The sequence below is a fragment of the Kogia breviceps genome, chromosome 18 (genome assembly GCF_026419965.1).
Source record: "Kogia breviceps isolate mKogBre1 chromosome 18, mKogBre1 haplotype 1, whole genome shotgun sequence".
Classification (NCBI taxonomy): Eukaryota; Metazoa; Chordata; class Mammalia; order Artiodactyla; family Physeteridae; genus Kogia; species Kogia breviceps.
Window position 1 is genome coordinate 13,361,874 of NC_081327.1, and position 14,562 is coordinate 13,376,435.

General features: G+C 37.7%; 1 protein-coding gene across 3 annotated transcripts in view; it reads left to right on the plus strand.

Moving 5' to 3' along the window:
• The first annotated feature begins 1,861 nt into the window (after positions 1–1,861).
• LOC131744941 (zinc finger protein 420) overlaps positions 1,862–14,562 on the plus strand; it is a 39,493-nt gene continuing 26,792 nt past the window's right edge. For all 3 annotated transcript variants that reach the window (XR_010837748.1, XM_067019032.1, XM_059045002.2), the window contains exons 1-4: positions 1,862–2,184; positions 3,702–3,752; positions 13,041–13,129; positions 14,411–14,537. Coding sequence is in view for 2 of the 3 variants with exons in the window: in XM_067019032.1 (XP_066875133.1) it covers positions 13,121–13,129; positions 14,411–14,537 (136 nt within the window). In the remaining variant the exon portion in view is untranslated. The remainder of the gene's footprint in view (positions 2,185–3,701; positions 3,753–13,040; positions 13,130–14,410; positions 14,538–14,562) is intronic.

Here is a 14,562-nt window from a genome sequence, read left to right on the forward strand (position 1 = left end):
ATTGTAAGTCCTCTCTTCTAGCCTCAAAGGTTACCATTGACAGGAGCCATATCCTTCCAAAAAATATATACTATTTTTTATATTAAGTATATTACATGGTATGCTAAAAAAAAGTCCTCCTCAGTTCCTGCAGTCTATATTTTTAAAGGTCTTCACTTTTTTGGTCAAAGTACCTCTTTCAATCTGATAAATCTGCCTATACTTTCTCTGAAAAAGAAAAATCACATTTATCTATACATACAAAATGTCACAAGTTTAATATACAATAAGAAGCCCATCCACATGGAACCTATTCATCTCAGGTTAATAATTCCTGTTTTTTTACTTTAAACAATAGCCTCCTTTCTCATGCAAGCAATCATCGCAACTACTCAAAACCCAAAAGAGATAACCCAAAATCAAACAGAGGTAGCTTGAGATCAATGCATGCTGTCCAATTTGAAACCAGAATGTGTCATCTCTTTAAAAAAAAACAAAAAACAAAAAACCAATCTACATCTCCCATGTATACTCAGACAAAATTTTTGCTCCACTTTAACACTTCGACTCCCTCTAAGTCAGTGCAATTTGACCATATTTATTTCACATAGCTATACTGGATCAAGCACACAGGTTCATTCATTCAACAATCTTGGTCACCAAACTTGCTACTCCATTCACATTATTTGGAAGAGATCAAAGTATTTGGTAAATGGTCCTGAAAATCAGACAAGCTTTATTAGCTTTCCCCTCTGAAGGAGTGGTGAAATGACAGCTCCATCTCCTTTGTGCTGGAAATTCACAAGTTTGTGATTATTTTTTTAAAAAAGGCCATGAGGTCTTGACGCAAGCGAAGACAAGTCCAGGCTTGCCAACAGACCTACAGCCCTAAGTTCTTTTCTCTCTGTGAGCCAAGGTATGTTCAAAAGAAAATGGGGACAAGGGTTTGACCTAGAATTCAGGAAATCTGACTAATGCTGGACTCTAATGAAATTCACTCTTCTTATGCATAAAGTTATTTTATTGTTTTATTATTTGGACGGCCTCTCAAACTTACCCAATAATGTCCCCTTAATAGTAGAAAAGAAAGAATGCCTACTTTGAAGGGCTGTGGCAGAGGAAAAAGCGGTTACCCTAGGGCTACCTTTGAAATTATCTTTCTTAAAAAATAAAACAAACAAAACCCAACTATGTTGATTTTACATTCTTCCCTATAATACATTTATTTGATCCAATAGAAAAATCATGTCTAAATTATCTGCCAAATTAATAACCTTTTCCAGATCATCAAATTAGTGTTCAAGGAAGAAATAATTTGACCATCCATCGTTTTCTCACAGTCACATATATGCTCTTTTGCTAGTCAAACTCCTAACAGACATTCTGAAGATATAGGCACAAGAGAAGTACCTTTATATTGACACAAATCATCACCAGTCACACAACCACACTCAATTATGGCACTAAACAAATTACAAAAGTAGAGGTCCCTTAATATGTCAGACAATCCCACACAGTTATAAAATGCTATTACCGTGCAGCTTCAAGTACGAATAACCTCACACCTGACAGCACGTAGACTCACGCACAGGCAGAAATAACCATACACTCGGCCACTGAGGGACTACCAGTCCACCCGAAAGTATCTCGCGTTGTCTCACAAATATTCACAAGCACCAAAGGGCCTGACAAGGCACACAGAGGGTCTCATGCCAGTCTGACGCTTAGGCTGGTCCCCTGCACCTGTCCCAACGGCGGGTCCCACTTTCTCCTGACGTGTGTAAGACCCCGAGCCCACTCAACACTCGCCGCGGTTTCAAGGGCCAAAAGCCCCAGGCGAGCGCGCCCCACGCCTGCGCACTGAGCGCAGGCGGGCTCTCCCAGAAATCTCCGGGGCGCGGCAGCTGGGGCGAGTTAGTTCTAGCAGCCGGGTCCTCGAACCCAAAGGAGAGTTTGTGGGCTGGGTCTCCTAACGTTCTCGCTGGCCAGCCACAGCCTGCCCGGAGTTGGACTACATTTCCCAGAGCCACCGCGTCGCGAACGCGGCTTCATTTCCGTTTGTTCGCGCGACTTGGGGACCTCGCGTGGGAAGAGGGCTGCGTCTGTGGAGGAGTTTGGCCTGGCTCCCGCAGGGCGGGCGAACCCGAAACCGGGCTGGGATCCCTGGCACCAGGTCCTGGACCCTGAACTGCACGCTCTGTCGAGGTGAATATGTCCGGAATGCCAGGGTGGAAACGCTCTGAGGAAGCGTCACTGGAATTACGTGGGTGGCCGTGTCTCCTGGTGTTTTGTTGTATGTGTGCGTACGCGCGCGCGCGCGACAGCCAGCCTGGTATTGGTGACTGTATGGGCGAATGGTTGTGTGCTGCTGTGGTTTTGTGTGTAAGCGTTTGTGTGAGTGTGAGTTGTTTTGGCTCTGAGTCTGTGATAGTACGGCTATGACTTTGTTTGTGACCGCGTGCTTGCTTGACTGGAAATGTGCTTATGTGACAGTGTAATTGCCTGTGAACTGCGTGCTTATGACTCTGAGGTGTGCGACGGTGTTGTGACAGGGTGTTTGGAAGTGCTTGTGTTACTTTGAGGTTTTGTATGTGTGTTACTAGGGTTTGCCTGTGACTTCGAAGTGTTACGACACTGTTTCTGTGACACGATGTTTGTGATTGCTTGTTTCCTTGACCTGGTACTTGGTTGTGTTTTTCTGACTATCTGATTGGATGACTGCCGTTTTCATGACTGTGAACAGAGTAAAAGTGCTGTTGTGAAAGGTTATTTTGGGCTGTGTGTGTCCCCAACAGGGTGCTTGTATATGCTTGAGTGATTGTGTGTACGCTTATGTATGATTGTGTTTTAAGACTAGGTGGTCAGACAGTGTAGCATTAACTTGGTGATTGTGACTCTGGCTGTGTGACTGTGGAAATGTGATTGTGTGTGACTTTGTGAGTCATTTGTATATTTTATAATCTGTGATCTTATGGGAGTTTAGTGCGGTACAGAGGTAAAATTGCATTTTGGTAATTTCTGGGGTTCATTCTGTGGCTGAGTCAGCCTATGGGTTAAGAATCCCTTGTGGCTTTGTCCTCCTCTGAGGACTTGACTTATTTCTCTTTTGACCACAGTGATTACCACACTCTACCCCCCACCCCCCATTTCACACATTGCCTGTAGTGCTTCATTTTTCATATCCATCCTTAGTTTGCCCTGGGATTGTAGATATAGCTTCCCTGCTGCTTGCTGGTGCTCTCTCACCTTATAGCGTTAACGGTTTTTGGATGCAGAGAAGTGACAGGAAGGAAGAAGTCAGAAATTTGAACCCCTGAATGAAGAGTATTAGTTATTTCTAAGGCACAGATCTGGACTTGAGATGAGAATTTTAGAGCTGATAGCACCTTCAAGACAGGTCACTTGGAAATGTAATGGTATTCCAGGAGTGGGAATACTTCCAGAGAGTGTGCTAGAGGAGTCAGCCATATACTTGAGAACCTGTAGCACTCCCCTTCAGGACTCCGTCTCCAGCAGACAGCTTTGAATTCAGAAGCAAATTCTAGCCCAAGATGGCTGTGAACTTGGCCCTTCTTTCTAATGCAGAAAGTGCAGAACTGTTCTAGTTTCCTTTTGACTTTCCTCTATGTTAAATGAGGGGTAGATTGGTGGCGTTCTAATTTAGAGTATACCCTAAGAAAGGCCCAGTATCTCATGATTCTTTTTTCTTTCCCTGAGAATAGCGCCCAGAGGAAGAAAGAATGGCTGTTATACGATCAGAAGCAAGCTCCAAGGTGCGTAGATGTTCTCTCTTTGTTTCGTGAAATGCCTTTGTTTTTTCAGGACATAGGAATCTTTGGGTTTTTGCGGGGGTTTTTTTGTTTGTTTATTTATTTTTGGCTGCGTTGGGTCTTCGTTGCTGTGTGCGGGCTTTCTCTAGCTGCGGCGAGTGGGGGCTACTCTTCATTGTGGTGTACGGGCTTCTCATTGCAGAGGTTTCTCGTTGCGGAACACGGGCTCTAGGCGTGCAGGCTTCAGTAGTTGTGGCACGTGGGCTCAGTAGTTGTGGCTCGCGGGCTCTAGAGTGCAGGCTTAGTAGTTGTGGCACACGGCCTTAGTTGCTCTGCGGCACGTGGGATCTTCCCGGACCAGGGCTCGAACCCATGTCCCCTGCATTGGCAGGCGGATTCTTAACCACTCTGCCACCAGGGAAGTCCCGAATCTTTGCTTCTTTTTGAAATTTCCTAGGTAAGCCTTCTCAAATGATTGACGGGCAAGGCAATTTTCTGTAGATTGAGAGCAGGGAATATGTGCAGTTAATTGTGATAGTTGCTTCCCAGTAGTGGTTAAATTGAGGAAGAATGGATTTGAGATCCATAAATTTAAAAAGGAAGAGCTCTTTTGTGTTATTTCTGACATAGCAGCATTCTGTTTTTTTAACTTTTTAAATGTTTGTTAATTTTCAGAGGTACACAGAAGTGTACCTCTGTACTATCATATGCCCAGCTTAAAAGTTATCACTGCCAATCTCAGTTATTCTGCCTTCAGTTCAAAATCCCTCCTAATTTGCCTTTTTATTTCTTCTTTGTCTTATGGGTTATCTAGTAACAGGTTATTTAGTTTTCAAACATTTTAAGGATCTTCCAGAGGTGTTTCTGCTACTGATTTCTATTTTCATTCCATTTTATTCAGAGAATATACTTCGTATGACTTGAATTCTTTTAAATTTCTTAAGATTTATTTTATGACCCAGAATGTGTGGTCTGTCCTAGTACATGTTTGGTGTGCACTTGAAAAGACTGTATTCTGCCACTGTTGGGTGGAATGTTCTGTACATATCTGCTAGGTCAGATGGATTGGTAGTGTTTAAATCTTCTGTACCTGTATTGAATTTGTTGGATTTACCTCTTTCTTTTTGTACAGTAGTTTCTATCAGTTTCTGCTTCATTTATTTTGAAGCTCTGTTATTACGTACATAAATGTTTCAGATTATATGTCCTAATGTTGAATTGACTCCTTTATCATTATGAAATGGTCTTGTAATATTCTTTGCTCTGAACATTTACTTTATCTGATATTTAATATAGCCACTTCAGCTCTCTTTTCATTAGTGTTAGCATGGTATATCTTTTTCTATACTTTTACTTTTAACCTATTTGTGTTCTGATAAAGTATTTTTTTGTAGGCAGCATTTAGTTGGATCTTGTGTTTTTATCCAGTTTAACAATATCTGTCTTTTAATTGGAGTGTTTTTACCATTTATACTTAGTGTGATTATTGGTATAGTTTGGGTCAAATCCATCATCTTTCCATTTTTATTTGTTCCATCTCTTCTTTATTTCTTTTTCCATATTTTCTGCTTCCTTTTGGATTGAGAGAAAGAGTTTCAAAATAATGATACCAACATTTTTATGAATCTTATGAATATAGAAAACAACCAAGACTTCTTGGAGTTCAATGGGATATAATCCACTAAGGATCTATAATCAAATTACTGTGTTTTTAAAGTCATCTATAATAACACCTTTCATATAGTTAAGTCATCAACTTGAGAGACACAGGCTCATTTGTTTCACCTTGCTTTCTACTTTTAGGAATTGTTTTCCCACCACTTTGATTTAATTTTAACATTAAATAAGATATTTACATATTTCTAAAATCAAAACTGTAGAACAAGGTGAATTTAGAGAAGTCTATCATCCATTCCTGTCTCTTCCACCTTGTTTTTCTTCCCTCTGTAGATAACTACCTGTGCTTCTCTTTGATTTATTCTTCTATTTTTCTTTCAAATGATATATATATGTTTATATGTATGTGTTTGTGTATGTATGTATTTTTTTATCATCTTCATTCTTAATCAAAAAGGAGCATTCCTTGTATACTGTTCTGCACTTTCCTTTTTTTTTTCTCTCACATATTTAATGTATCCCAGAGATCACTGCATAAGCAGCCTATAGAGATCCTCCTCATTCTTCTTAATAGCTTCATTTTATGTTGTGTGGGTATACTGCTTTATTCAGCCAGTCTCCTGCAGGTGGGCATTGGTAGTTTTTTCCCCAGTGTTTTGTTGATAACTGTATATTGTTTCTATGGTTTATCTTTGGAGCAAATTTCTAGAAGTGGCCTACTTTTAGTTTATTTGAATGCTTTTGACATAAATTCTACCCAAATCACAACCTTGAGTAACAATAAAATTGGCCCATTTCCTCATTTTTCCCCTTTCTTACTTTTTTCTCCATTACCCAAATTTTCAAAAAAAAGTCTTAGAGTCTGTCTTTATACTGTTAAATATTCTTTTTTCTCTGAATTTATTGAGAATTTCTCTTTTTAACCATAAAATGTCCTTGTTTTAAATTTCAGGAAGCTATTATTTCCTGGTTTTATGACATCAAAGTAGTACATGTTTGTTGGAATGATTTAGAAAATACAAAAGGAAACAAACAAGGAAGAAAGTAAAAATTACTCAGAAACCCTCCTTTGGAATGAATCGTAGTTCATATTTGGAATCTATCCTTCAAGTCTTTCTTTTTTACTTCTTATTATGGAAAAATTCAAACATATGCAAAGCTAAAAGTATAGTGTAAGGCACCCCTGTGTACTCTACCCATCACTCAGCTTCAACAAATATCAGTTTAAGGCTAAACATGTTTCATCTATGGTTCTACTCCTCTCTCCCCCAACCCAAAAAAGCATGGATTATTTTGAAGTAAATTCCAGATATATAATTTCATTCACAAGTATTTTAGTGGGTGTTTCTAAAATATAAGGACTTTTTACTTTAAAAACAAAACCACAATGTCATTACTATTAAAAAGAAAAAAAGAACTCAGTACTCTCTTAATGTCATAAAATAGCCAGTTAGTGTTCATGTTTTCCCTATTGCCCATAAATATTTTTTTATGGTTTGTTAGAATCAAGATCCAAACAATGAGCTCGGTGCTTGTGATGACCTAGATGGGTGGAGTGCGGGGGTGGGGTGGGTGGGAGGGAGGTCCAAGAGGGAGGGAATGTAGGTATACATACAGCTAATTCACTTCATTGTACAGCAGAAACTAACACAACACTGTAAAGCAATTATACTTAAATTAAAAAAAAAAAAACCTGTCCCCCAAAAAAGATCCAAAGAATGTCCGTTTAATGTAATAAGAAGATATATTTCTTAAATCTTTCTTTTTCTCTTTTCTTTCAGTTTTATTTGTTCCAGAAACAGAGTTTTCTTACAGAGTTACCCATATTCTGGATTTTGTTGATTGCATATATGTGGTGTTATTTAACATGTTCCTTTAACCCTGTATTTCTTGTAAACTGGCATTTCTAGAGGCTTGATCAGGTTCAGGTTTTTTGTGGTTTTGCTTTTTTGTTTTATGCTAATCCTTCATACATAGTGATATATACATCTATGAAGTAGTGAATATTTGGTTGTTTTCTATTATGTGATGTTAGCAGCCATTGATAACCTTTATTTAGAATCCATTATTTTATCAGAAGTCACAAAATATTATTTAATTCTATCACTTCTGCATTTATTAGCTGGGATACTTCTGTAAAGGGAGCCATCCTCTCGTCAATGTCTTGGTTACTCAGAAGTATACCTTATGCAAAAAAAGTAGAATAAAAGCTTGATTTTACTCTCATTTTTCAGCATCTTCCAAAGTTTATCGTGTGTTTTCATTTTAAATTATCATTATGAACTTGTAGATTCAAATATATTTGGTATGTTTCAGTCTATAGCAGTTATTCTTATTAATACTCAAACTGTCCATCTGTTGCCAGTGGGATCCTCTTTACTACCTCTGATTTGGCTCCTTTTGAATTCCTTTTGATTACTGTTGGAGTTTGTGGTAGATTCCAAACTTTCTTGTGTGACAAGATGTTCTAGGCCCATCTTGTCCATTTTCCTGTGTTAAACATGGAGCCCTGGTTCCTTTTAGTGAGAAGTGGTTTTAAGAAGCCACAATTAGGATAGTAGGAGTTCTCATTGCTTCTGGTTGTTATTGCTTGTAGGTCTTTACAGAGTTGGTTAAATATGTATTTTTTAGAAGGAGAAAAATACATTCTGAGTTTATAATGATATTTCCAATTGAATTTAAAGGTTATAGAGTTTTTCTTAATTTTTACCTTTGTATTTCTTTTTGTACTCTGAAAATCTTTATTCTTAATAACATTAAGATAATTACATACTTGCTTTATTCTCATTGATGTATGTGTGTGTAATCATTTCAGAATTGTCTGTTTTAGAATAACAATGCCGGGGCTTCCCTGGTGGCGCGGTGGTTGAGAATCCACCTGCTGATGCAGGGCACATGGCTTCGTGCCCCAGTCTGGGAGGATCCCACATGCCGCGGAGCGGCTGGGCCCGTGAGCCATGGCCCACTGAGTCTGTGCATCTGGAGCCCGTGCTCCTCAATGGGAGAGGCCACAACAGTGAGAGGACCGCATACCACACACACACACACACAAAATAAAATAAAATAGAATAACAATGCCAATATTAATAATTTATTATTTTATTTAATAAAACTTTTGTTAACAATATTTAATAAATGTATTATTTATTAATATTAATAATAGTATAGTTACTGTAAAACAGCTATTTGGTTATTTGTTATTAGTTATGTGGTCTGTAGGCTGTATTGCACTAGGAATCTAATGTCAGATGTACGTATTTGAAAATTCCTTGAAATAACCACTTCCTTTCTGTGTTTACCCTGCTAGTATTATGAACAGGTAAGTTTGTTTCACTTTGCTTTTGGTTCTTAGGGATTTTTTTTCCAGTTTGATTTAATTTTGTCTTATAGTTATACAAAACATACAGTTCCAAAGTCAAATGGATTCTATCTGATACCACCTTATAATTTTTTGTGTGTGTTCATGAGAGATATTGAGCTAAAATTTTTTTCTTGCAATATTTTTGTCAGGTTTTAATATTATGGGTTTTTTGCCTCAAAATATAAAAGAGATTGTCTACTCCTTTTCTTATTTTCTGAAAAAGTTTGTGAAGGAGTAGTATTATATCTGCCTTAAATGTTGGTAGAACTTACTGGTGAAGCCATCTGGGTCTTCTCTGTAGACAGGGTGTTTTATTTTGTTTTAATAAAAGTTTGATTTCTGTAATATCTATGGGGCAGTTTATATTTTCTGTTTCTTCTTGTGTGACTTTTGATAATTTGTGTTTTAAGGAATTTGTCCATATCATTCATACTGTCAAATTTATTGGCATAGGGTCGCATTATCCTTTTAATGCCTGTAAGATCAGTATTCTCTTCTCCACATTGGTAATTTTTTTTCTTCATAGACTTGCTAGGAGCTTATCAACTCCATTAATCTTTTGAAAGAACAAGTTTTTTGCTTTGTTGATTCTCTGTTAAAATCCATTTTGGATCCATTGTGGATTTTGTGTTTATTTCTATTATTTATTTTCCTCTTACTTTGGGCTTCATTTGTTTTTCTTTTGCCAGCTCCTTAAGTGGGAACTGATGGTGCACATTCCTTTTTTCCTAGCATTTAAAGCTATAAATTTTCCTTTAAATACTGTTTTTGCTGCAGCCCACAAAATTTGGTAAGTTGTGTTTTCATTGTCATTCAGTTCAGCATATTTTTTAATGTCTTTTGTGATTTCTTCTTATGAGTTATTTAGAAATGTGCTTAATTTGCAAATATTTGGAGGTACTACTAGAACTTTTATTGTTATTTCTAATTTAATAGTGTGTGGACAAAGACCAGAAAATATACTCTGAATGATTCAAATTTAAAATATTTTTGATACTTTGTTTCTTTCCCACACCTGACTTAGTGCCTAGCCATGCATTGCACTATCCTAAGGAGTTGCAGTCCAAGGACTCAGGCCTCAGGCCTCCCAGCCAGCCATGCTCTTATGCACATCTGCCTTCCTACCCCAAGTGCCTCCATTACCATACCTCTTTATCAGGCACCAACTTCCTTATCATGTATAGGGAGGCAAACCTTGAAGATACTTTTTCTCCACTGTGACTCAGTACTCAATACTCTTCTACTCCTAGCCCTTCCCCCATCTCCCTCTCCATGAAGTGGGAGGGGTCTTTTGTTTGGTACTCCCTTGGCAGTGAGATGATTCCATAAATCTGTGTTTATCCATTAGACCTTCTCTAGGTGCTGTTCCATGGGGGAAAATGGAACAGTGGGGGGAGTCAGCATTGTCTCTGGGTTAGCCTCTTGCTTATACTAGCTGATTAGTAAGTGATTAAACATTAAAGGCTTGACTGGTACTGTCATTTTGGCTGTTGTCTTCGTCAGCTTTTCTGACAACCAGCAGCTCAGCTGTCTCTAGCACAGCTCAGCTCTTGACAGTTGAGTGTGGTATTCTTGACAGTTGGGTATGGTATCAGTTATATCATGGTACTTGATAGTGTTGTATAAATCCTCTATATTGTTACTGATTTTTTTTAACATCTTTATTTGAGTATAACTGTTTTACAATAGTGTGTTAGTTTCTCCTTTACAACAAAGTGAATCAGTTATACATATACATATGTTCCCATATCTCTTCCCTCTTGCATCACCCTCCCTCCCACCCTCCTTATCCCACCCCTCTAGGTGGTCACAAAGCACAGATGTGAACTCCCTGTGCTATGCGGCAGCTTCCCACTAGCTATCTAATTTACATTTGGTGGTGTGTATATGTCCCTGCCACTCTCTCACATCGTCACCGCTTACCCTTCCCCCTCCCCATATCCTCAAGTCCATGCTCTAGTAGGTCTGTGTTTTATTCCTGTCCTACCACTAATCTCTTCATGACATTTTTTTTTCTTAGATTCCATATATATGTGTTAGCATACGGTATTTGTTTTTCTCCTTCTGACTTACTTCACTCTGTAGGACAGACTCCAGGTCTATCCACCTCATTACAAATAACTCAGTTTCATTTGTTACTGATTTTTAAGAATCTACTTGTATCAATTACTGAGAGAAAGATGTTAAAATTTCCAAATCTGATTGTGGATTTGTCTCTTACTTCCTTTAGTTCTTTCAAGTTTTACTATATATATTTTGATGCTCTTTTGTTATGTCTTTACACATTTAGGATTGCTGTGTTTTCTTGATGAATTTATCATTTATTGCCAGTGTTACTCTTTGTCTATTTTGCCTTATATTAATACAGGTACACAAGCTTTCTTATGCTTAGCGTTTGCATGGTATATATTTCTGCATTTAACTTAAAAAAAATCTTTATTGGCGTATAGTTGCTTTACAATGTTGTATTAGTTTCTTTCTCCATTTAACTTTAAACCCATCTGTTTATATTTAAAGTGCATTTCTTGTAAAGGTCATACAGTTGGAATTTGCTTTTTTATCTTGCCTTGACATTGTCTTTTTATTGGAATGGTTGGACTGTTTACCTTTAAGGTAAGTAAAATTTAGTTTAAGCCCAGCCAGGGATGGGAGCATCCATATACATGTCTTTTATGAAGAACTTGGCACTTTTTGGAGTTTAGTTCATTTAAATTTATTTGTGTCTTCAGCTCTGTGATGAGTTTTTTAAAAATTCTGAATTTACGTCTTATCTGAATTCTTTTTTATTGTTACGATGGGCACAGTTATCTATTGTAGCTGGAAGAAGTGGAATTTCTAATTAAATATTTATTGATCACCTATATCAGTGATTCTCTGTAGGGGCAGTGACTGTCCCTAGGGATGTTTTCGAAATATAGCTGGGTTCTTTTGAATGTTTAAATAACTGGGTTGAGGGTGAAGGCTTCTGGGTTTTGAAGGACTGAAGCAAACCATGGATCTAGATCACAGCTTAGAAAGCTTTTCTGTAAAGGGCTAGACAGTACATATTTTAGGCTTTATGGGCCGTACGGTCTCTCTTGCAGCAGTTCAACCCTGCCATTATAGTGTGAAAGTAGCCAAAGACAGTATATAAGTGAATGAATATAGATGTGTTCCAATAAAGCTTTATTTTTAAAAATAATCGGTGGACAGTAGTTTGCCAACTTCTAGATGTCCTGAAGTGCACAACAAAGAAATTGTCGGTGACCTGCAAAATGAGGACCATAGCTGGGGGGGAAATGTGTTTATAATTATCTGGGTCTGGCACGGCACCTCTCACGTAAAGCATTTTTTGCCTGATTTTTGTGAATTGCTGCACTTATCTATTTTACTATTATTGCATGGTTTTACTGTTAGCTAAATCTTCCAGGAATGCTACCATAGTTTGACTGAGAAAAGACTGTACTTTGTTTTATTCAGAAATTTACTGAGTTTTTTTAAACCATTTAAAAAAGTTACAGCACTGATGGCAACACTGCTTGTGATATGATTTGCTAGTATCACATACTTGTAGAAGTCTTCATTTGTCGGTAATGCATTTCATTGATTGTACACACACATACACACACACATACATACATACATATATGGCCTTTATTTTAAAATGTCAACTCTAAATAAAATATGTCAGCCATATTAAGTTGAATATTGTAATCTTATAAATCTAAATGTGTTCATTTTAAGTAGTTGTAAGCCTAAGTGTTTAACTATTTGAGCCTTCTATGTAGTTGTGTATGGTCATTAACATATTAAAATTTAACAGTTGGTCATTATCTCTGTTTTTGGTATAATGTATATAAGTGTGTTTTATTACCTATAAGTTTCATTTCAGAAACAGTAAAGAAATTGTAAATGTTTCCTCTTTGTATATATAGAGAGCATTGAGTTTGACCAGGGTAAGAATCACCACCTGTATCTCCCCTGCTTAGTGTATATTTTGGGGATGGGTGAAAGAGACAGGAAGAGGAGAACAACAAAGATAATTCTAGGGCTTCCCTGGTGGCGCACTGGTTGGGAGTCCGCCTGCCGATGCAGGGGGTGCGGGTTCGTGCCCCGGTCCGGGAGGACCCCACGTGCCGCGGAGCGGCTGGGCCCATGGGCCATGGCTGCTGAGCCTGAGCGTCCGGAGCCTGTGCTCCGCAGCAGGAGAGGCCACAGTGGTGGGAGGCCCGCGTACCCCCCCCCAAAAAAAAAAACAAAAAAAGATAATTCTAACTTACCCATTTGGAGCTTTGCAAAAAGCATGGTCTAATGGTTCTGTTTCTCCTCCCCAGTACTGCCTTTTCCAGACTCTGTGCTTCTCTAAGATAGGAACCCAGAAGATAATTGATCATTTCTTGCAGCTGTAAAAACCATGGCTCAGGTAAATCAGTGTTTCCTTGTGCCCTCTTTAAATAATCACTTTTTTACAGAATACATGCATGTTTGCATTCCTTATTCCTAAAAGTTCCTTCCTAAGTCACCCCATTCATGAGTGTGCTTTCCAGTTTTTTCCATTCTTATAAGTGACAGTGGCTTCCCTAAGTATGTCTTTCTAATCTAACCTATATTCACATACTTATGCAATAGTCCAATGAGCATCTTTGACTGGGAACACTGATATAACAAAAGCAGAGTCCCAGATTTTTAAAGATTTGTACATACCACGCATGAGAAAACTTTGACCTTCTCTTTAGACCTACATTTCCTGGTTAGACAAGATAGGATTTGGTCTTGACTGGGCTTAGTGTCCATACCTGGCAAAACTCGTGCTTTGTGAGCTTTTAAGATAAGGAACATTTTAGGGATTGAATACAGAGAGATCAGGGATCTTCCCTGGGAATCCGTGATTGATGAATACCAGTAACATGGATCATTTTGAGATTCAACATTTTGTGCTAATCTTGAATGTGTAAGTTTAGATGATCTTTTCTACCTTTCTGTTGCTTAGAATAAAGAAAAGGTAAGTTTTAAAGTGATAAATAGTAACAAGAAAGATCATTTATTTACATGATGATGCCATTGAGAATTATAAACTCCCAAAAGTAAAAAATGCTTACAAGGTTTTTATGTAGCCTAAAGTGTTCAATGATGCACACTTATTAAGTCAGATATATTCATTATATGGAGCTATTCTACAGTCTATTTAAAATATTTACTAAATTATTGGTAATAAGGAAGATGCTTATGATGTAATATTCTGATATAATGATGAACCTGAGGTTTCAATAAATTCTTTAATTTTATGCAAATCTTATAAGATAGAGATTGTATAAGGTTTTACAGAAAATTATACCAAATTTTTTCCTTCTTAAATAGAGAAGAAGAAAGAGAAACTTGCATTTGTTGAGAATGCATGATATGTAAGATACCTATTGTACAGGGTGCTTGTGCATGTTATTTATTTCAATTGGGACATTGCATTTACTTTATTAATTCTCAGATTTATGTGTAAAATGAGATATTCTATATGCAGGAAATAGCTACAGCAACAGGCATAAAAAGGAACTTCAGAAGCACCAATTTCTTTAGTGTCTTATCCATATAAGAGGCTTCCCAGCCTATTTGCTCTGTTGCCTTCTTCGTGAGAGCTCTCTATCATCTCCCCTTCCATTGAAAAAATATTTTCTTTATTCCCACAACTAGTATTCTGTTTGTGTTTCAGAGATCAGTGATGTTCAGGGATGTTGCCATTGACTTCTCTCAGGAAGAGTGGGAATGCCTGGACTCTGCTCAAAGGGATTTGTATAGAGATGTGATGTTGGAGAACTATAGTAACTTGGTGTCACTAGGTAAGGATATCTACCCCTAGTATTT